General features: G+C 45.3%; 1 protein-coding gene across 2 annotated transcripts in view; it reads right to left on the bottom strand.

Moving 5' to 3' along the window:
- Positions 1–10,542: 10,542 nt before the first annotated feature.
- The window catches only part of SLC26A9 (solute carrier family 26 member 9), a 30,815-nt gene continuing 17,544 nt past the window's right edge, over positions 10,543–23,813 (bottom strand). The window contains exons 12-21 of one of the 2 annotated variants that reach the window (XM_066261532.1): positions 23,224–23,319; positions 21,504–21,610; positions 20,655–20,724; positions 20,440–20,532; positions 20,187–20,300; positions 19,283–19,564; positions 18,167–18,221; positions 16,832–16,977; positions 14,608–14,679; positions 10,543–12,785 (exon numbers count right to left, since the gene is read on the bottom strand). In XM_066261532.1, the coding sequence (XP_066117629.1) occupies positions 12,738–12,785; positions 14,608–14,679; positions 16,832–16,977; positions 18,167–18,221; positions 19,283–19,564; positions 20,187–20,300; positions 20,440–20,532; positions 20,655–20,724; positions 21,504–21,610; positions 23,224–23,319 (1,083 nt within the window). In that variant the 3' untranslated portion in view covers positions 10,543–12,737. The remainder of the gene's footprint in view (positions 12,786–14,607; positions 14,680–16,831; positions 16,978–18,166; positions 18,222–19,282; positions 19,565–20,186; positions 20,301–20,439; positions 20,533–20,654; positions 20,725–21,503; positions 21,611–23,223; positions 23,320–23,813) is intronic. The other variant, XM_066261533.1, reaches the window with a different exon arrangement.

The following is a 23,813-nucleotide window of genomic DNA, read 5'->3' as shown; positions in this document are numbered from 1 at the left end:
TGAGTTAATTTGGTTTATGGCATGAGGTAAAGGTCCAGCTCCATTCTCTTGCCCATGGTTACCTAGTTGTCACAACACTATTTGTTTTAAAAAAACTATTTTTTCCTCATTATATGGTCTTGGCACCCTTGTTAAAAATCAGTTAATTATAGATGTATGGGTTTAATTCTGAACTTTTTATTCTATTCCATTTAGTTATATGTCTGTCCTTGCATCAATACCATACTGTCTTGGTTAGGCTGCTTTCTAGTAAGTTTTAAAATCAGCAAGTGTGGGTCCTTCTACTTTGTTCCTCTTTTTCAAGATTGTTTTGAATATTCTGCATCTCTTAAAATTCTAGTGAATTTTCAATCAGCTTGTCAATTTTTACAAAATTGGATTCTGATAAAAAATTATGTTGAATCTGTAGATCAGTTTGGGAAGTACTGTCATTTAAACTATGTTAAAGGTGAATATGGGATGTTTTAGACCTTCAATTTCTTTTAAAAACATTTTGTAGATTTTAGTGTATAAAGTTTATATTCTTTTGATAAAATCATTCTTAAGTATTTTATTTCTTTTGATGCTATTGTAAATGGAATTATTCTGTTAGTTTTATTTTCAGATTGTTCTTTGATGTTAGCTGTAGATTTTTTGTTGATGTATTTTATGAGGTTGAGAAAGTTTCTGTTTTTAGTTTTTTGAGTAATTTTATCACAAAAGGATGTTAGGTTTTGTCAAATTCTTGTTGTAATTATTATTTTACTATGTGTAATAATTTCCCTGGCTAAATACAGCTTTGTTCTCCCCCATCTCCTTTGTGCTGTTATTGACATATTACAGATAAGTTACATTTGTATGTTATAAACCCAGCAATATGTTATATACATTTTAATAAAATTGCTTTTTAATCAGTTAAGAAAAGATAGGAAAAGTATATACACTTATATTACCTTTTATAATTATAGAATTACTTTGACTCATGGTCTCTGTTTTTTTTCATGTAGATTTTTTTTTTTTTTCATTTTCTTTTCTAAAGCTGGAAACAGGGAGAGACAGTCAGACAGACTCCCGCATGCGCCCGACCGGGATCCACCCAGCACGCCCACCATGGGGCGCCGCTCTGCCCACCAGGGGGCGATGCTCGGCCCATCCTGGGCGTCGCCATGTTGTGACCAGAGCCACTCTAGCGCCTGGGGCAGAGGCCACAGAGCCATCCCCAGCGCCCGGGCCATCTTTGCTCCAATGGAGCCTCAGCTGCGGGAGGGGAAGAGAGAGACAGAGAGGAAGGCGCGGCGGAGGGGTGGAGAAGCAAATGACCGCTTCTCCTATGTGCCCTGGCCGGGAATCGAACCCGGGTCCTCAGCACGCTAGGCCGACGCTCTACCACTGAGCCAACCGGCCAGGGCTCGTGTAGATTTTAATTATTGTTTGGGTTCACTTTCTTTCAGCCTGAAGAACTTCTTTTAGTATTTTTTGGTAATGTGAGTCTTCTAGCAACAAATTCTCACAGTTTTTGTTTATCTGGGAAAGTCTTTTTATTTATTTATTTATTTCCAATATTTATTATTATTTTTTTTGTATTTTTCTGAAGTTGGAAACGAGGAGGCAGACAGACTCCCACATGTGCCTGACCAGGATCCACCTGGCATGCCCACCAGGGGGCGATGCTCTGCCCATCTGGGGCGTTGCTCTGTTGCAACCAGAGCCATTCTAGTGTCTGAGGCAGAGGCCACAGAGCCATCCCCAGTGCCCAGGCCAACTTTGCTGCAATGGAGCCTTGGCTGCAGGAGGGGAAGAGAGAGAGAGAGAGAGAGAGAGAGAGAGAGGAAGGAGAGGGGGAGGGGTGGAGAAGCAGATGGTGCTTCTCCTGTGTGCCCTGGCCGGGAATTGAACCCGGGACTCCTGCACGCCAGGCCGACGCTCTACCACTGAGCCAACTGGCCAGGGCTGAGAAAGTCTTTATTTAAAAAAGATAATTTTACTGAATATTGGATTCTTAGTTGACAGTTTTTTTCTTTCAGTACTTTGAATGTATTATCCACTGCTCTTCATTGTTTCTGCTGAGAAGTCAGCAGTTAATACTCTGTGGTTCATTGTAAGTGACAATTCAATTTTTCTTTTGCTATTTTCAAGAATTTTCTTCTTGTCTTTGGCTTTTAGTATTTTTACTATGATGTATCTGTTTATGAACCTCTTTGTATGTCTTCTACTTGGAGTTCATTGAGTTTATTGGATGCATTGATTACTGCTTTTTTATTTTATTTTTAAAAAAGGTTTTATATATTGATTTTAGGGATGAGAGATAGAGAATGCTAGGGAAGGAGCAAGAAATGTCATCTCATAGTAGTTGCTTCTCATATATTCCTTGACCCAGTAAACCCAGAGTTTCAAACTGGCAATCTCAGCATTCCAAGTTGTTGCTTTATCTTCTGAAGCACCACAGGTCAGGCTGATTACTGCTTTTCAGTAATTTTGGGATGTTTACAGCCCTTAATTCTTGGAATATATTTTCTTCTTTCTCTCTCTCCATTCTTCTGGTACTCCCATTATGTTGTTGTTGTTGTTCTTAATAGTGTCCTACATTTTTCCAAAGCTCAGTTCATGTTTCTGCATTCTTTTTCTCTCTGTTCTTTGGTTTCCATAATCTCTATCAATCTTTCTTTAGGTTTACCATTTCTTTCTTTTGGCAGTTCAAGTCTACACTTGAGCCCCTAGAGTGAATTTTTAAAATTTCAGTTAGCCATTTCAACTCGAGAATATCCGGTTTTAGGAAATATGTTTTTTTCTTCTTTTTTAAGTGAAATGAGGGGAGACAGAGAGACAGACTTCCACATGCGCTCTGACTGGGATTCACCTGGCAACCCCCATCTAGGGCCAATGCTCTGCCCATCTGGGGCCATGCTTGCAACTGAGCTATTTTTAGCACCTGAGGCAGAGGCTTCACAGAGCCATCCTCAGCACCCAGAGCTGATGCACTCAAATCAATTGAGCCATGGTTGCAGGAGGGGAAGAGAGAGAGAGTGAGAGAAGAGGGAGGGGAAGGGGTGGAGAAGCAGATGGTCACTTCTCCTGTGTTCCCTGAGCAGGAATAGAACCCATCCACATGCTGGGCCAATGCTCTACCACTGAGCCATAGAAAATAATTTTAATATTTTTACTGATATTCTATATTTGATGCAACATTGTCTTCATACTTTCCTTTACTTTTTCAGTCATGCCTTATTTTCAGTTTTGTGAACATATTTGTAAGGCTACTTTGAAATCCTTTTCTGTTAAATTTGACATCCATCTCATTGCTTTCAGAGACATTTTCTATTGTGTGCTTTTTGTCTGGTGTATTAATAATATTTATTTTTCTTTATAGTCCTCATATTTTTTTGTTGAAAACTGAACATTTTAGATAACATTGTAGCAACTCTGGTTACTAGTCCCTTTCCCTCTCTCTCAGACTTATATTTAATTATTTTCTTGTTTATTTATTTAATAACTGAATGAATCATTTTAGTAAAGTCTATTTCATCCCACAGAGTTAAACCTGTGATGTTGCTCCTCAACGAGGCACAATTTAGGCTATACCCACAGTCACATTGGCATGAATGGTACTGGTAAGCCTCTCTTCCTCTCCCTGCCCACATTCAGCTGTTAAACTCTGCCAATTGTTGGCTGATTTTTCTATTGTTTTCCATAGTGCCCTGAGCATAAATTGCTGTACAAACTAATCCAATCATACTATGGCTCCTTCAAAGGAACAGTTTCTGAGTTCTGTTTTTAATATTTATTGTGACACCACGAAGGCTTCTTCCACCATGATTTCCTCATGAAAACTAGCCAGCATGTAGCCTGGGCTGTATCACTGTTTTTGTTTGTTTGTTTTTATTTGTTTGTTATTCTGACAGAGACAGAGAGAGTCAGAGAGAGGGTCAGGTAGGGACAGACAGACAGAAGGGAGAGAGATGAGAAGCATCCATTCTTTGTTGTGGCTCCTTAGTTGTTCATTGATTGCTTTCTCATACGTGCCTTGACCTGGGGGCTACAGCAGACCTAGTGACCCCTTGCTTAAGCCAGCAACCTTGGGTTTCAAGCCAGCGACCTTGGGCTCAAGCCAATGACCATGGGGTCATGTCTATGTTCCCCCGCTCAAGCCAGCACCCCCGTGCTCAAGCTGGATGAGCCTGCACTCAAACTGGCAACCTCGGGGTTTTGACCCTGTGTCCTCCGCATCCCAGTCCAATGCTCTATCCACAGTGCCACTTCCTGGTCAGGCTGGGTTTTATCATTGTTAAGTCCACAGTCCTTCAAATCTCCTTTTAATTGACTTTTACCACAACCTCCACTGTTTTTGTGAGCATCCTTAGTTTTTAGTTTCTTCATGCTTTATTACAAATGAAATCAGTTCCTTTAGGAAAATTTAGGAACTATCTTTTACTTATTTTATGGCCTATTTCTTCTCTCAGCTAAAATCTCTGAGCTAGAGCTTTGTACATGGGAGAAGGAATAATGGCAAGCTTTTCTCTGAGTGATGCTCCTGTTCCAGGGGCCCTGCACTTGGTGTCATGGAGGTGAGGTCAGCAACCTAAGGTCCTTTTGGCTTGCTTGTTTTAATGGGAAACCACTGCCTCACACACTGAAGCAAGGGTGGTTGGACCTCAGGATTCTCAGCACACTGCCTCACCCAAGATAGAACCTCCATTACACAAGTTCATAATGGAGAAGAAGGGAGTCCTCACTCTCTAGAGACTTAGCCTCAACACAAGGTAGTTATCTGGCAGGATAAAAAATGTTGAAGTCCTATTCTTCTTGGAAGAATGCCCTCTGGTTTGGAACTGGGAGCAGGGGCTGGAAATGGAGCCCTGTGTTCTGGGATGCAGCAGCCTGGAGCAAAGCCTTTGGCTTGCTGAGTTGGGAAGGGGGAGAGAGGGAGTGGTTTGGGTTCAGATATCGTAAATATTTTAAAACTAATTTTTCATAGATTTTCTTGAATAGATGTTTCTTCATTTGCTCTTTGCCCTTAGGACCATTTCTAAAGTCTTAAATTAAAAAAAAAAATCATCAGTTTCATTGGGAAGCTGGTCATTCCAGACATTGATTTCTCTATATCTAGTCTTGATAAAAGTCTTAAAATAATAAAATATATTTTTCCGATGTTAAACTCAGAACTGTATTTAATGAGAAAAAATAAAGTCAGGAATAAGAAAAGGATGTCTTTTATCATTATTATTTAGCATTGTTTTGCTAGTATTCATCAGGGTGATTAGATAAGAGATTTGAGGTATGAAATTTGAAAAGGAGGTAAAATTTTAATTATTTGCAGATATAAATGTATATCTGACCAACTTGAAATAATAAACTGGAAAACTACTATAAAACTATTATTTAGTATTTGGGTATACATTAACATGTGGAAATCAATAGCTTTATATATGCAAACAACAACCAGTTATAAAATACAATAAAAGATTTCATTTATAATGGCAATAAAAAGGTAGAATATAAATAGGAATAAACTAGAAAAATGTGCAAGATCTATATGACAAAACACTGCTTAGATGATCAAAAGGAGGATTAGACATTGTATTTAATTATTATGGTGCTCAGATTCTCCCACTTTTGGCTAGAAGCTGCTTTAGTCTGGTTCCTGCAACCATGGGGCATGCCTCCATTGTTTCTTTTTAGCAAGTCCTTGCTTTCTGGCATTAAAAGTTGTTCTAGACTCCTTTTGTACCTACTCTGCCCTGGCCTTGGAATCAGCCATTTTACTGAGGACCCCAGTTCTTTAAAGTAAGGCGTGGTATTAGAGACTATGTTTAGAGATCCCATTCTGGTTTAGAATGGTGAGATGGTCATCTTATAGATGTTTCGACAACATTTCCAAAACTGGCCAAAATAATATATAGTTTTACAAAAGGTAAACCAACAGGTTTTAAAGCTGAGAAGTTAAAAAATGTATCTGATTTAGATGCTGCTTATGTGCCACTCAAAACTCTCTTACTAAGAGTCTGTTGAGTAGCAGTTCTAAGTGGTCTTAACTGCCAGGCCCCTCTGGAGCTGTACATACTTCTTCCTTCCTGCCCTGCTGGCTCCCTAAGGCCACAGCATGGGACACCTTGGGATCTGCTCTGCACTCATATCCACGAAGCCTATAATTGTTGGAGAGTTAATACCCAAGGGGTCACTTTGATCAACAGAATATAGGAATAACGGTTAAATGTTTCTACAGGACAGTTTGGAGGTACCGTATTTCCCTGTGTATAAGACGCTCCCATGTATAAGACGCACCTAAATTTTGGGGCCCAAAATTTGAAAAAAAAATGTATTACATAAAATTAATGAACACAAATTTTATTCATCATAAAATTCATACAACTCCTCATCACTGTCAAAACTCCTCTCCATTAACTTGTCCTCATCTGCGTCTGATGATGAATCACTGTCTTCCATGAATGCAAAAACAAGCGTGAAAAAGCGGGAAATGAAAGTAAAAAAATCTACAACTACTGTATAAGATGCACCAAGTTTTTAGACCCCAAATTTATCGAAAAAAGGTGTGTCTTATATATGGGGAAATACGGTATATTTCACAGGTCTCCTGGGGAGGTCCACTGAGGTGCAGCCTCAGTTGCCCTGTTCAGTGGCCACCTCAGTAACTCACTCTTGTGTTTGCTTTCCCTCCCTCCACTTCAGTCCTCTTGCTTTTTACTCCTGCTCCCTGAGATCATTTCCCAAACACCTCTACACAACATTTTGTCTTATTCCATTTTCAGAAGGCTTCAGCCAAGGGTCACATATATATAATATTGAAATGGGAAGAATGCTACTTACTAATATACTCAGATCTTGCAGGGCAGCTGAATAGTAGGATAAAGTAAGATTAAGTTATTTTACATAAATATTACTTTACAACACACTGTTCTCTGCCTATGTAACATATCTTCTTTCACTTAATTCTCTCCACTTTTTTTTTCAAGATTTGTAAAAAGTCTTTATAAATATAGGATGATAACACTGTCATACAGTTTTCCCAATTTGTCAATTGCTTTAGAATTTTCTTTGTATTGTAATCTTTCTAAGAGAGCTTCTTAATTTTATTAGCTTTTTTCATTTTTAAATCATTTTTATTTTTCAATTACATTTGACATACATTATTAATTTTAGGTTTACACTCCAGTGATTAGACATTATTGAACTTACTAAGTGATCATCCTAATAAACTTTGCACTCGTTTGACACCATATAGACTTATGAGTAGATTGACTATACTATACTCCCTATGCTGATCCTTGTGACTATTTTGTAACAACCAATTTGTCTTTCTTAATCCCTTTACCATTTCAACCTTCCCCTCAACCACCCTCCCACCTGGCAATTGTCAAAATGTTCTCTGAATCTATTTCTGTTCTGTTTGCTTATTTATTTTTCTTTTGAGATTCAATTGTCAATAGATATGCATTTATTGCCATTTTCTTGTTTATTTTTTTTATCTTGGTTTTTTTTTTTTTTTTTTTTTTTTTTTTTTTGCTTCTTACAGAAGACCTTTTACCATTTCATGTAATGCTGGTTTGGTGGAGATGAACTCCTTAGCTCTTTACCTGTCCTTCAATTCTAAATGATAGCTTTGCTGGGTAATTTTGGTTGTAGTTCCTTGCTTTTCATCAATTTGAGTATTTCTTGCCACTCCCTTCTGGCCTGCAAAGTTTCTGTTGAGAAATCAGCTGACAGTCTTATGGGAGCTCCCTTGTAGATAACTAACTGCTTTTCTCATGCTGCTTTTAAGATTCTATCTTTGTCTTTAATCTTTTGCATTTTAATTATGATGTGTCTTGTTGTGGGCTTCCTTAGGTTCATTTTGTTGGGGACCCTTTGCACATCCTGGACTTGTATGTCTACTTCCTTCACCAAGTTAGAGAAGTTTTCTATCATTATTTTTTCAAACAGGTTTTAAATTTCTTGCTCTCGCTCTCCTTCTGGCACCCCCATGATGCGAATGTTGATACACTTGAGTTGTCCCAGAGGCTCCTTACCTAGCCTTACATTTTTGGATTCTTTTTTGCTGTTCTGATGGGGTGTTTTTTACTTCCTTATATTACAAATTGCTGATTTGATGCCCAGCTTCATCTAACCTCCTGTTGATTCACTGTAAATTATTCTTCATTTCAGTTAGTGTATTCTTGATTTCTGTAAATTATTCTTCATTTCAGTTAGTGTGTTCTTCACGGCCCTTTTTTATGCTGTTGAGGTTCATTGAGCAGCCTTATAACCAGTATTTTGAACTCTGCATCTAGTAGATTGCTAGTCTCCATTTTGTCTAGTTCTTTTTCTGGAGTTTTGTTTCGTTCTTTCATTTGGGACATGTGTCTTTGTCTCCTCCTTTGGGCAACCTTCCTGTGTTTGTTTCTATGTACTACTGTCTAGAGCTGCTCCTTCTCCCAGGCTTGGCAGAGTGGCCTAATGCAGTAGGTGTTCTGTGAGGTCCAGTGGCACAGCCTCTCAGATCACTTTAACTGGGCACTTGAGGTGCATCCCTTGTGTGGGCTGTGTACTTTCTCCTGTTGTAGCTGAGCCCTGATTGCTGTTGGCACATCTGTGGGAGAGATTTGCCCCCACACCAAACAGCTATAAGGACTGGCTGCGATCACTGACCACAGACCTCCAACCACCACGGAGGATCAGCTGTGTAGGGGCCCAACCCACAGAGTAGGACTTACTTCAGTGGGCTCTGGTGCCTGATGAGTCTGCCCCTTGAGGGTGTTGCTCATGGAGGTGGTTGGGTGGTGATGCTTTGACATGGTCTGAAGCTGTCACGGGGTGTGCTGGCTTTGGGGCTTCATGGGAGGTGCAGATCAAGGTCACCTGCCACCCGTGTTCTGCTTGGGGCCACCTGGTATGAGCTACAAAAGGATCTACAGATGGCTGCTACTTGTGTTGGGCTTAGAGGTGCCCAGGTGAGGTGAGGCTGTGAACCAAGGCCAGCTGCTGCTAGTGCTGGGGCTGGGGCCACTTAGTGAGAGGTATGGGGCATGCTGAGGCCAGATGCTACTTGTTTGAGAGGTTTTGGGAAAATCTGAAGCATGAGCAAAACAGGCTGTTTGTATGGAAAAGCCACTGTAAATAGCTTTGGGTGGGCCTGAAAGTTGGGTGGGGTCTCAAGGAATCACCAGGATGGGACCAAAGGTGTTAGGTTGGTGGAGCCTCAGATATGGCACCCACCTGCCAGCTCTGTGAGGGGAGGGCTTAGAAAAGTGCCTTTGCCAGTGCTTCTGTCTGGAAAAAAAGCTGGCCCTGCCCTAGCTCTCACCTGATGCCAGACAGTTCAGTTCCTCCCTGTGTGTCTCTGGTGCCTTCCAAGCTTCTGCCCCAGTGTTGGAGCTCAGAAGAAGTGAGTTCAAATAAGTCTGTGTGTGGGCCCTTTTAGATGAACTGTCTGGGACTTCAGCAGCCTTGGTCTCCCTCAGCCTCAATCCCTGATGGTTTTTACAGCCAAAGTTTTGGGGACTTCTCTTCCTGGCACAGAACCCTGGGATGGGAGCCTGGTGAAGGACTAGGAACCCTTGCTCCTCTGGGGATTTCTCTGCAGCCAAGATGTCCCTCCCAATTTTTATTCATTACACGTGGGTGTGGGGCCAGCCTGTTCCCTGTTTTTGCCCCTCCCACCAGTCTCAATGTGGCTCCTTTAATTCCCTGTAGGACTTCCCATCACCTAATTTCAGGGTGTTCTGAATGATGGGTTTTTCTGTAGTTTAGTTGTAATTTTGATGTGGTTGTGGGAGGAAGCAAGCATGGCGGTTACCTACCAGTTTCTCCTTTTTCTTGCTCTCCCGATCTCTTTGTTCTATGTAGCTCTATCCTGCTGACCATTCCTCTCCCTTCCCTCTTTCTTTATCGTATCTCTAGTCCCTCTCTTTCCACCTCATCATATTTCCATCTCCTTCATGCCTTTGGTCTTTCTGATTCCTCTGATTTCCTTCCACTTCCTACTGTTAGTAAATAATGTTGGGAGTCAACCTGGTTTATTGGACACTTGACTCTTAAGGCTTTATGCTTCTTGCATTGCCTCACAAACTGGGGGGAGGGAGGAGCTGGGATTAGATTTTGTATTCCTCCAAACTAAGGATTTTCAAAGCTTTGCTGAGTATTGATAGGATTGGCCCTGAACAGACATCTCATGAATGTTGAAGAATGGTCACATGAAGGACAGACAGGGAGAGGATGGGTCTTCCACTGCTCTGATAGCCACAGGAATCACAGAGTGGGCTCTGGGAACTGGAAGGATAGACAGGGAGAGGATGGGTCTTCCACTGCTCTGATAGCCACAGGAATCACAGAATGGGCTCTGGGAACTGGTCCTGAGCATGCAGACCCCTTACCCCCATCTCCTTACCCCAGTCTCGGCTCTTTAGCTGGATCGCGGAGTTCATTCATTCTTCATGGTTAAGTCTCAGCTCCTATTGCTTCCTTACCCCCAGGACAGTGCAAAGCAAGGACAGATTTTCCTGGAGATGATTTATTTTGCCTCTCTAGAAAGCCACCCAAACACATGCAATGGCTCATATTTCAAAAGCACTTTATTACCAAAATGAACAAAAGAAGAATGCGTTTAAATTAAATAAATTACACAAATATCTTGAGTCCCGGCCTTCCCCGGGAATGATATCATCACAGGTCAGTGTCACTAAGAACATTTAAAAGTATTGAAATTCTGGATTCTTTCACTACCTTTCAGTCCTATCCTGCTTCAGTCATTTCCGGAGCATGGTCTGTGTGAATCTGTGTTCTTTCCAAAGTACTCTAAAAGTGAAGTTTTTTTAAAATGTCTTCCTCCACTTCCATGTGTTTCCAATTCCAATCTACCTCCACTGTGGGCCCTGGGAATGCTGATACCATCGTAGGATTTTTCCTTGAACCCCAAGTCCAGGCCATTGTGAGTCAGCAATCCTCTTTCAGCCTGGGGCTGGCCTCATGGTTAATGGCGACTTCATTAAATCCTCAAGAGATAGGAACGCTTGGTTCAAAGGTCTTGAGTGGGGATATCCTGAGACTCTGTGATCTTTTTCCACCTCCGAGGCCTGAGCTAGACTGTGAAGGAGGTGGAGTAGGGGAGGGTGATTTGTCATTGGCTAAGGCCTTGTCTTCCTGGAATTTGGCACTTTGGGTGCTGGACATGGTGAATCCCGGATAACATTGTCTTCCACCTCCCAAGCTTTGAGTTCCACTGGCAGCCAGATGACATAGCATAATGATTCATGGAGAAGCAGTGCTTGGCCAAAACCTGTCAGCTCTTTAACTCTAAGAAGACTTGTTAGCTGACCAGCTTACTCAACACACAGACACACAATGCAGGGCAGACTGAAGTTAGGAATTAGGATGTTTTTCCAGGCTGGGCCAGCCCAACCTGTTGGGCAGGGGTCATTAGGTTGAAGGAGCTTGGGAGAAGCCAAGGGGGAGGCCCAGAGGTTTTCTGTGCACATCCATGGAAGTTTCCCCAAGCACTTGCATATGGAATCTAGTTGTTTTTTAAAGTCACAGTGTGGTTCTTCTATTTACCTCCATACCTCCATGGAGAACTGAACCCATCTTGTCATCTTTCCTAGAGGGAGGTGGCCTGAGGTCCTGAGTTTGTTAAGGAATCCCTGTGGAAGGAAACTCATTCTGGCTCAGCCCTTCTCCATCTTCTATGCTTAGTTGGGCGATGAAGCTGGTCATTGGGGAGCGTTCTCCCTTGCCTGGCTGAAGTATTTAGGCCCCAAGCTGATAAGGAAGAGTTAACTTCATGGGCTCTGTGCCAAGTGAAGAAAGACAGGCAGCTCTCCCAAGCAGGGGAGGCATGTCTCTGACGGACTCTGAGGGTGGAGGAACTGTCAGGGCCCACTCAGGTCTCACTAGTTTGTCTTAAGTTGGCACTAACACTCCCACCCCCTTCTTTGGTACAAAGAGGGAATCTCAAAAGCTTTTGTGCAGAATAACTGGTACCTGTTGCTAGGTTGCCAGAGAATTCTGCCAGCGACCCTCCTCTCCCATTTGAATCCCTACCATCCCGAGTGCAAGGGAGCAGCCCCTGAGGGCGGGGGGCAGTGGTCACGTTTCAGAAAGATGGGGCGGCTACCTTGGTGGGCTGCCCCTGCGGAGGCAGCTCTGCCGGCCTCGAGGGCCCTGGCTACTCCCCAGGCTTGAGTCTTATGTGCTGAATAGCCTGGAGGTCCCAGCAGCCTGGAGATGAGGAAGAAGTGGCCCCGTCACCAAGACCGAGATTCCTGGGCTGTGGGAGCACATGGCCCCAGAGGTGCAGAGCTACCAGGAACAGAGGGCAGCTGGAGGGGGCAAGTGGCAGAGTCTTAAGCAAGTCTGTCCTGGTGCCTTGTGACAGCTTGACACCATTTGACACCAAGGCGTTCCGGCAGGAGGACACTCCCGAAGCTTACACTCTAGGTCAGCAGCCGCACTTCCCCTCTGTTCTTGGCTCGTGCTTTACGCCCAGAAGTCAGGGTCTCCGTCAGCCACAGGGAGCAAACAGGACGCTTTCTGGCTGGGCCGTGAGGGTGAGCAGAAGGGTGAAGAGACTGCTCTACCTGCTTCTGAGATTGGCTCGCTGTAGAGATGCCAGGAGGGAGGTGGGGGAACCAGAGAGGCGGAGGAGAATAGAGAGGAGCCGAGTCCCGGTGGAGACGCTCCCTCTACCCGCCATCCGCCCGGATCCCAGGCTCATCCTTCACGAAGTCCCAGGTGCCATGCGCTCTGGAGGCAGCATGGGAACTGTCGGGCCCTCACAGGGCAGTCAGAGTCTCCGCGTGGAACATGCTCCCGAACAGCTCCTGCAGGGCAGGAAGGGGGAGTTGACGGAGCTATGTTAGACCTGTTGGGTTCAGAGTGGCTGCAACCAAGGGGTGAGCTGGCCAGAAAGCAGCATTGTGAGTGAGTGTGAGTGTGTGGATGTGAGAGAGAACAGGGGAGAGGCAGGGTCAGCCTGAGGGAGAAATGGCTCCAAAGGTGACAGGCATCTAATTTGGAGTGTCCTCCAATGTGTTGTGACCTTCCACATTCCCCTCCCCTTTTGTAGCTTCACTTTCTTCCCTGGGTAGAATGAGGTTTGAGATCAGGCAAGCTCCCTAGTCCTTTCTGGCTCTGCTAAACTATTTTGGTCCTGCCCAGGAGTCTTGGAACATGCTGGACATTCCAGGGTGGCTTAGCAATCAGCCTGCCAAGTCTTTGAGGCTCTGGCTGTATTTCTTAATGTTTCCTGCATGCCATCAGTCCTCCCAGAGGTGTGATCAGAGGACTGTGGGACTCAAGCCCACAAAAAATAGGAAGAAGCATAAAGTTAAATGTTATTTCTATCTGATTTCCTTTAATTTAGCGCTACTCTTCCTGTTGGGACCACAAATCCTTGCGGGGATACTAACCTCTCCCATCTGCATAGTTCTTAGTTTATAAAGCTTGTCCACATGCTGTAATATTTGTCCCACTAGAATTTGCATCCTTAGAATTCATCTGACTCTACCAGACTCTAAATTTTTTAAGGGCACGAGTCTTTGTTTTGTTCGTGGCTATATGCCCATCCTGGAACTGTGTAAGCAAACAGTTGGCACTCCATAAATATTTGTTGAATTAAGGAAAAAACAAATGAATCCCCTGCTAATTTTGTGAGGTGGGTGGGACAGGTATCACCCACATTTTCCTTATTCTGCAATGATAAAAATTGGGGCCTGTGTTGTTATGTGGCTTGCCCAGGATCATGTGACTGATGTGTTAGAGAGTTAAGAATAGATGTTCATTCTCTAGGACTAGGTCCAGTGCCCTCCTCCCAGCCCATGACTTTCAGAGAGTGAGAAGAATTAAGATCTGCTATTAAAAGAAAGTGAGGAAAAAACGTTGTCGACTTCAAGGTGACTGTTCTAGCCTGGAGGTGAGAGAGCTCATTGAATATCTTGGATCTAAGAGGGTCTCCTGTTCATGTCTTCTTCCCATTTTTTTATTGGATTGTTTGTTTGTTTGTTGTTGAGTTTTATGAGTTCTTTGTAAATTTTGGATATTAGGCCCTTATCTGACACATGTAGTCCCATGTTCATTGCAGCACTGTTCACAGTGGCCAAGACATGGAAACAACCAAAAAGCCCTTCAATAGAAGACTGGATAAAGAAGATGTGGCACATATACACTATGGAATACTACTCAGCCATAAGAAATGATGACATCAGATCATTTACAGCAAAATGGTGGGATCTTGATAACATTATAAGGAGTGAAATAAGTAAATCAGAAAAAAACAAGAACTACATGAGTCCATACATTGGTGGAACATAAAAATGAGACTAAGAGACATGGACAAGAGTGTGGTGGTTACCAGGGGTGGGGGGAGGGAGGGAGGACATGGGAGGGAGGGAGGGAGAGAGTTAGGGGGAGGGGGAGGGGCACAGAGAACTAGATAGAGGGTGGCGGAGGACAATCTGACTTTGGGCGAGGGGTATGCAACATAATTTAATGACAAAATAACCTAGACATGTTTTCTTTGAATATATGTACCCTGATTTATTAATGTCATCCCATTACCATTAATAAAAATTTATTAAAAAAAAAAAAAAAAAGAGGGTCTCCTTCCTTCTCCTTTTCATCCCTGCCCCCTGCCCGTTAGCTCACCTGCTCTAAGTCCCAGTAGCTGGGGCTCTCCTCCTCCGAATCACAAAAGGAGACCTCAGGGTCCATTGGAGCCTAGAGAGGAAAAACCAGTACAGAATGGACTCGGCGACTGAATGACAAAGGCTGGTGCAAGCGGCAGATTTTGGGTGGGCACCATGTTTTCTGGTGCATAACTTCTCTCCTAGCCCTGCCCTCCCCTTTCTTATCTGCTTCACAAGGTACAGCCCCGCTCTGGTCTTCCCTGCAGCATTCAGGGGAGCATCAGGGTCTGCCCTCTGTGGGCATTGTACAGACAAGGAGGGTTTGCCTAACTTACAACGACAAATGGCCAGCTGCCTAAGCTCGGGTTATCTATTTCCCTGTTTCCTCATCTGTAAAAGTAGAATAATCACACTCACTTTGCTGGCTTTCTACTTGCCATGCTGTTGAAAAGGTCATGGTGTAATTGATATATGAATATATTCTATATCATGAAAATATATTGCATATAATATAAATTATTTTAAATATATAACCTGTAATAACTGGACATGATTTGTACAATAACAAAGGAGGATTCTTCCAGAACCTCCCTCTTTTTGACATGTAGACAGGTTTATTAACTGTCTTCCTGCGTGGCTTCCCCCCACGTGTCGATGGCAGGAGCCGAGGTCCTGTGTATTCATGGGCAGTCTTTCAGTACTGAGAGCAGATGTCTTCACCTTCATCAGCCTCTTAAAGCAAAGAGCAAATGGTTGCTCTAGAGCCAGAAAAGGCTTTCCTATGACCCACAGACAGCAGGGGAGGGTTGAATTGAGGGCCAGGACACAGAGTCTTGAGGGGCCAAGGGCAGGAGCTGAGCTGGAGGAGATTCTGGGAGGTGGGGGGTTGCAGGGAAGGCCTGGGCAAGGCTCCCAGTGAGGTGAGCTTTTTCTGCTTCCCTAGTTTTACAGGGAGTCCTAACAGTGTTATTTGTAGCTCATTTGCATGTCACTTACTGAGCTAGAGAATTACTGTATTTCCCCATGTATAAGATGCACTTTTTCTTCCAAAAAATTTAGGGCCTAAAACTGGGTGCGTCTTATACAGTGGTTGTAGATTTTTTTACTTGCATTTCCCACATTTTTGTGCTTGTTTTTGGCGCTCAGTGTTGAAGACAGTGATTCATCATCAGACACAGGTGAGGACAAGCTAATGGATGGCAGTTTTGACAGTGATGAGAAGTTGTATGAATTTTATGATGAATTAACTTGAGTTCAATAACTTTATGTAATACATTTTTTTCTTCAAATTTGGGCCCCCAAATTAAGGTGTGTCTTACATATGGGAGCATCTTATACATGGGGAAATACGGTAAATGTCAAGAGACAGACAAAACTTGGATCCAGTCTCTTCATTTATCACTAGCTTAAAATCTCCAAGGTCTGTTCAATTAAAACAGGCAGGCTTAGGCCGTGACTGGTTGGCTCAGTGGCAGAGCGTCAGCCCAGTCTGAGGATGTCCCAGGTTCAATTTCTGGTCAGGGCACACAGGAGAAGTGGCCATCTGCTTGTCCACCCTTCCCCCTCTCCCTTCTCTCTCTTTCTTTTCCTGCAGCCATGGCTGGATTTGTTTGAGCAAGTTGGCCCCAGGTGCTGAGGATGGCTCTGTGGCCTTGCCTCAGGTGTTAAATTAATTCAGTTGCGAGCATGGCCCCAGATGGGCAGAGCATTGGCCCCAGACCAGGGTTGCCAGGTGGATCAGGTTGGGGCACATGCAGGAGTCTGTCTATCTCCCCTCCTCTCACTTGGAAAAGAAGGGAAAAAACCTAGGCAGGCTTACTCCCCTCCCCCCACAAGCCTCTTCTAGAAGGAAGGAGGAGGAGTGAGCCATGCCAGCAATGGGCATCGCTAAATACTCTAATGAGTATTTGTGTGACCTGGACATTCATTTTTTTCCCATTTCTTTCTTTTTTATTATTTTTGTTCTTATCTGGGCATGAATATTAATACAAGATTTTACAGTATACAACATGCTTTCAAGTGAGATAAAAGATACAACTATCAGTTATTCCTAAAACAAAAACAAAAGAAAAACCTTTTGAGGTAGGAAATGTTAGTTTAGGGGATCCATTCTACAGGTAAGGAAACTGTGGTTCAGAATTGATTTTGGAACACCAAACTTCTCCTGTGTTCTTTCTAACGCCCCATGGTCCTAGTATTTCAGTGCCTTGGGGCCTAAGATTCCCCAGGTGTCTGGACCTTACCCCTTGGAAGTCATGTCCTGGGGCCACTTCTCTGGCATTTGCCTGAGCAAAGAGGACTGCGTCGTGTATGCTGGGAAAGAGGTGGCTGCGCTCTAGACACCCATCTTCAAAGACGCCTCCATGGCTAATGTCATTGTACACCTGAGCTGGAAGGAGGAAAAGGCCATCTTCAGAAAGCAAACAGCCACTGCGGACTGAAGATGGGGGTGGGGGAAGTTGGTGAGAGGATATGTTAGAAAGGCATGAGGGTTGCTCTCATAAGGCCTCTGAGGGCCGTGGCATTGGCCTTGCAATATCAGCTCTGGGCAGCAGAGGGCAACACGAGCTTGAGGATGCTGAACTTTCAACCCAGTGCAGAAAGAAGCAGTTTGATTCTGGGAGTTGATGCTTTGTAGCCATTCAAGAGGAAAAGGCTAAAACGTTCATGAGGAAGGAGGCTGCTGCCAGTTCTATCCTCTGAGAGTCCATCCTTCTTCCTGCTTACCCAGGACTTACCTGCAACTTCCAGTGTGGCAGACCTCTTACTCCTACCAAAGCCTAGAGCTGATTTCCCAAGGAGTGTCAGTGAGGTGGGGACCCTCCAGATTCTAACTCTGGCGCATGTCTCAGCACATCATTACCATCACCGATTCCCTCTCCCAGAGCAAGGCCTCTGTCAAGCCTGGGACATGCTCAGGCCAGTTCTAAAGTCGGACAGGCCCCAGGGAAAGGCTCTGACCCTCCATGGGAAACAGGGCATATGAATATGTGTCTCTTCACATTCTCTTGTGTGTTTCTGTGTGCTTGCTGTGTGCCCATGTCCCTGAATGCTAAGTGTGTGCTGCTGATGAAAGTGCGCTGCTCTGTGGACCTGCCCTCCAGCTGTACTTACGTGCTCTCATGGGGACTGCGTGCATATAAAACTGCCTATCTGCCTTCCCTGGGGAGCAGCAATGGTATGTTTGTGTTTTATTATTCGTGGATTTCATATTTACAGAAGACCTCCAAATTCATCTAGTCAACCTTATTTTACATTGGTGACGATTGATCCCTAGACAGATAAAGTCACTTGGCCAAAGATTACGGCAAATTAGTGGTCGGGCAAATTTAGAATCCTACTTGTCCTTTATTAACTCCATGATCTCCCACTGTGCTGTTGAGACCCCTGGGATGTTTACACAATCTGGCCAGTCTCTTCTGACCTGTATTTGGAGCTCTTAGGAGCAGGCAGCTGTTTGGGGGAGATGCACGGGTGCTCTCGTTTCCATCCCCTTCATTGTTCAGCATCCCCCCAACCTGTTCCCACCTGACCCCCTTGCCAGCCTCTCAATCTCCTAAGTGTCCTGCTTCTCTTACCGTGAATGTTCACCAAGAAGACCTTCACACCAATCTTCCCATAGGTGGAGCTCAACTAGAAGTGTCGGGCAGGGAGACAAAAGGAAAGGAATGTTCTGAGTGGGTCTCAAAAATGATTCACAAAACTCACTTTGGAGGGGAAGCCGGACAAATAAGCAGCCCCGAGAGCCCTGGCAGCCGAACACGAAAATAGCAGCAGAGCACACCACTTCTCACTGGAGTGTTGGCTGGTGGCTGCTCTGAAAGGCAGGGAGGAAGTGGGGCTTTGCCAAGAAGGCGGGCTCTTAAAGTCACCGAGGCCTCTTCTGATGGGGCCAGATCTTTTCTTTCAGAAGCTTGGATTCCCAGATTCCACCTCTTTCCCCACATTGTGGCTTCAGTCAGAAGCTGCAAGGGAGGCCCAAGTCCCAGAGAATCTAGAGCTCCAGCCTAGGCCCACCTGGACTTCAGGTTCAGGCTGGGGAAGCAGGCTGAACTCCTAGCTGGGAATGGAACTTTCTGTGCACCCGGCCAATGGTGATGTCAGCCTTTATACTCTTTGTTCCCCTCCGTTCTCCTCAATCTGAGCCAGCTCTGAGGTTGGTTGACTCAGCCCTTGGAGGTAGTCACTGAAAAGTTGTCTGATGAATACATTTATCCAAGGTGTCTCACGGGCTGCCTGTTTGGCCCAAGGATGTGGGTCACTGATACCATTTCTTCCCTTCTTGGCTGGCCGGAACCGGCTGATGCTGGAGTGTCTGGGTGGATGTGGGAAGGAGCAGCAGACTATGAACCAGGGCCAAGCTGGGCTCTACTCAAAAGACCCTGGGGGTGGGTTCCTGGTGCCTGAGGGGGAACTTGGAAGGAGCTCTGCTGGGAAAGGGTGTAAGGGGAGGGTGAGACCGCAGGGCCTGGACTTCCGTCTCCCTCTCGCTGCTCATTGTCTTGGCTATCTTGACCCGCTCTGCACAGAACATCTTGTCCTGCTCGTGTCTGGGAGAAAGGGAGCCTTAGGGACCTTGAGTCTCCTTGGTGTGCGTACTCTCTCAGCTTGTCACAAAAAAAGGGAGTGTGGGAGAGCAGGGGCGAGGGTATGCATGGGGGGTGACCGGTGTTCCTTCTGCCTGAGGGCCTCACCTTGGCCAAGGCTTTGATGCCCATCAGATCCACAAAGCTGACCCCACTCATGTCAAGGATGAGGGTATGGAAGGTGACGAAGGGCGGGACACTGGCCAGCACATCAGTGGGCTCACGGGGGGTCTCAGCAAGGGCCGGCGGCTCACAGTGGGAAGCTGGGGGGCTGTCAGGGCTGAAGGTGATGTAGGACACGCCGGTGCCATTGGCTGGCGTCTGGTTGTTGTTGGGGTCCGTTGGGGAGGGGTTCTCAAAGTCCTGCTGGAGTTCCTGCAGGGAGACAGTCTGAAGGGGGGGAATGGGGCATCAGCAAACTGAACCAGACTTTGCTGTGGTTCAAGCAGGGCCAAGGAGCCTGCAGGTGAAGGAGAACCACTGAGCTTGATCATGGTGAATGCCAGCCCTGAAATCCTCCTGGGAGAGACATCTCCCAAAGCCCCTTCCCCAGGGAGGGCCTGCAGCGTGGTCTCTCAGCACCCAGACAAAGTTGGAGGGCCCTTCCAAGAGGGCCCCTGAAGCCACAGCCTACTCTATTCTGGGAGGGAGTTCTTTGGAAATAATTGAGCTCATTTTTGCATTTGTCCATGCCTGCCTGTTTTACCCTCTAACTCTCACCCTCTAACGCCACCATGCTGCTCTGGGCTGGCTGCGTACCCCAGGATATTCACTGCTCTTCCCTGTCTGGAGTTGTTCCTAAGTTAATGGGTCATATTCAATCTTAACAGAGAATGGGGGGACATGGGAACTGGCATCCCTCACCCAACGGTAAGAATGGTCAGTGGCCACTGAGCAATGTCCTCAGAGACTTTTGTCTTTGCCTCAAAGGGTGCTGGGAGAGGCGCATCGAGGTGCAAGATGAGAGAGGGCTCTGGGGAGAGGGCATGGGCCGTGCTTAGCCTCAGTTCACCTTGGTTTTCATAAACAGGGACTTTCTCTGTTGCGTGGGCATCATCTTCTCCTTCTCCTGCTTCTTGAGGTATTTTTGCTTGGCCAGCAATACTTTCTGGGGGTCCACACCTGTCTGTAGGGAAAGAGTCAACAGCAGGCTTGACTCCACCCTTTTTGGAAGAGGCCCGCCTTGGCTCCCAGCCCCCTTTCTTCCATCTTCTGGCCCCTCTTTCTGGTTCAGCCTTTCTGGTCACCAGAGGACTGACACTTACCTTGGCAATGACCTTTTGCCTGAAGATCTCCGAGTTGGCAAAGTAGAGAGGAGAACAGTAAGTGATGATCTTAATCCCCTGGATTTCCTGGACCTGTGACAGGGAGACTGAGTTCAGGTAGCAGAAATGTCTTTATTAACTTTTTTTTTTAAACACTCTTTTATTTGGGGTGGGGACAGAGCAAAAAAGGAGGGTCATCAGTTTGGGTTACCCACCCTATTGTAGGTCTTGGGATTCACATAAATGTCCGTGTCCATGACTTGGACCAAAGCATAGCCATTCCGACTAGATGAAGGAGAAAAAAAATGTGAATGGATGCTGATACCGAATGGGCATGAAGATGCTGGGGTGGGCACTGGGGGAGGGGCAGGGGCAGGGCGGGAGAGGGTCCCTTCCTCACCCCTGGCCTTGTTGCGTTTGTCTTTCTTCACTGAAGACACATGCCTGGTGGCTGAGCTATAACCAGAAGGGTGAGAGGCCCTTGACATGGCTCCCAGACTGGGACTCAGCAGGGAGATGGGGTGGAGGTACATATGGTGACAAGCTTAATTGGCCCTTAAGTCACTGCTTTCTGCTCTTTAGTTCTCAAGAAGAGAAGGTAGGGCTTCCCTAACATATAGCATCCTTCCTACCCTGGCCTGGATCCACTGTTCTATTTAATCTTTTTATAGGAAGGACACAGTGTCTGCTCTGGCCTCATATTCCCCTGGGGTGGGGTCCCATTTGGTTTGGTGTCTGGCAGTGCCTTTGAAAGGACACTGAGTCTTACCTACCTGCTGTTCCCTGACTTTCTCTACCTCTCCCTTCAAGACCCCCAACCCTCCAAGACCATGATGGCTTCATCTGGGATTTTCAGGATATGGGAAATCCGACAACTTAAACTGTGCCCACAGTCCTGGCTGGGTTTGTCTCTCCTCAGGCCTAGCAGCACCTTCAGTGCCAGACCCAGAAGATGGCAGGGTATGGTGGGATGGGTTAGGTAGACATCAGCAAGGGAGTCCTTGGCAGGCTGGCCAAGGTGACCCCCTACCTCATTGTGTCTTGGGAGATGGGTTGTTACTTACAACTGGGTCTGGAAGACTACAACCAGGATGGAGAAGGTGACACCCACTGCCACACCATAAGGCAGGCTCAAGAAGAAGGAGGAAAGGAAGCTCACCACCCAGACACACTGTGAAGAGAGAGATGTCAAAACAGACCTGGGAAGAAAACTGCCTCTTTCAGGAAGTCTTCCTGGATTAGCCAAGGCCATTCTCTGTTAGCACAACACAGATCCAACCTTCCATTTTCATGCCATTTTTGCACGGTTTTATGTCTTTATGCTTTGATTACATTTGTCTATTTTCCCTATATTGAGTATGGCTCCTTGATTTTATCTAGTTTTTAATAGACAAGCCCAGCATACAGAGGTCTTGGAGGGCATAATGATAAGAGCAATAGTGTTAGGTCAGTCCTAAGTTCCAAGTTTCATTCTCTTTCTTTTAAGCTATGTGAGTCCTAGTTGCCTAATCCACAAAGGGGTAATAATAATACCTGCTTCATGAAAGGATTAATGAATTAAGAAACAGAGAGGTCCTAGCCTAGTGATGGGCAACCAATGGATGATCAATAAACATGAGTTTCCTTTCTCCATCTACCAGTAAGCTGTGTGTGCCCAACACGGGCTTAGGTGATGTTTCCTGGAGTCTGGTGGGTGGGGGGCAAGGCCCCCTACAGTCCTTTGGAGTTCCCCAGATTTCTTTAAAGGAAAGAAATCTGCCCAATTCTTATAGAGAATTGTAAGCATTAGGTGGGTACCCAAAGCACTCTGTGAATATTCGGGACTAATTGCCATGGTCAGGGGTTGTTGGGATGGGGTAAAAGCACACCTGTGGGCTGGGAATTTGGACTTTATTTCTCCTTTCTTCATCACTCACTCACTCACCTACTGGACGACTCCAGGTTGGACCACTCACTTCTCTGGCTCCCCTAGGAGATAGTACAGCCCAGAGGTTTGGGTCTAAGACTTAAAGTTTCAGTCCCAACTGTACCACTTACTACCTCTGTGGCCTTTGACAAGTTACTTAACCTTTCTGAGCCTTGGTTTTATCATCTCAAAGAAGCTTAGTAAGTCCTTTCTCATAGGTTCTGATGGGACTTACGTGTTGTCAACATGTAGTAGCCTCTCTTTACTATTGTCCAGGGGAAGATGTAGTGGGAATGTGGCTAACGATAACTTAAGTCATGTTTTCAGAGTATTCTATGGTAATACAGTGCTTTCCCATTACGATCGCATTTAATCTTCAGAATCAGTGTGTGACGCGGCTGTGATGAGAAAATAGAACTCCAGAGAAGGCTGATAACTCACTTAAGACACTGATATACTGGCTTTATGTTCTAAGGTTTTCTTTTTGATTTTTAAAAACTATTTCCTTTTGCTTTTTTTGGAACTATAATAGCTAAGTTTTATTGAGCACAAGATACAATTCAACAAAGTACTCCTTTCTTGTGTCATCTCATTTCTTCTTCTTAAGCAACCCTAAGGGGTTGCCCCTAAGGGGGTAGAAAGGATAAAATACCCATTTCATGGATGAGGAAGCTGAGACTCAAAGAACTTCAAGGACCTGTATTAACTGTAGAGCTTACATAGGGTATCTCACTCTAAAACCTGAGCTCTTAGCTCTTAGTTATGCAAATTCAGGAGCTGTTGGCCAGAGAGATCATTCACAAGACAAATGACAGGTCTGTAAGGTTGAGGAAGAGGGCAGGGCTCAGACAGGTACCCAGAGGCCGCCCAATACCTACACAGTCCAGCTTGTTTTTCCTCCACAGGTAGTAGGGGTCGGCAAGTTGTTTGAGGGAGTTCTTGAGGTTGACAGCTATCAGGGCTCCTAGCACAGACTAGGGAAGCAGAACATTGTTCCTGTCACTGTGATGTCCCCTTCTTCCTGCCCTTCTTACACACACACCTGACCCTGGAGCCTGGCAGGACAGAACTAGAGTTCCATAACTTCTCCAGCACAACCCCCATATCTCTGCACTCTCAGGCTTAGGCTTGTAGAGAGCACATGTGCTAGAGTCATGGGGCCCATCCTGGCCCCATCCTCTCACTTCCCCTCTTCTCTTATACCCAAATGGCCCATGCCTAGAGTCTTCCTATGCTGGCGCTCGTAGGCACTTGTCAACGGACTGAGCAATCAACCCTGAGGTTTGGAGGCTGGAGTCTGGGACCAGCCCTGAACTTGTGAGCTGTACCACCATGAGCACATCACTTAGACACTCTCTCAGCCTCAGTATACCTCACCTGTAAAATGGGGAGAGCAAATCCATGTTGTCTTCTCTACAGGTTGTGATTAGGACAAAGTACAACCGTGACAGCACTTTGTAATCTGTAA

This window comes from Saccopteryx bilineata, chromosome 2 (assembly GCF_036850765.1).
Source record: "Saccopteryx bilineata isolate mSacBil1 chromosome 2, mSacBil1_pri_phased_curated, whole genome shotgun sequence".
NCBI lineage: Eukaryota > Metazoa > Chordata > Mammalia > Chiroptera > Emballonuridae > Saccopteryx > Saccopteryx bilineata.
This window is presented reverse-complemented; position numbering and strand designations above follow the sequence as displayed.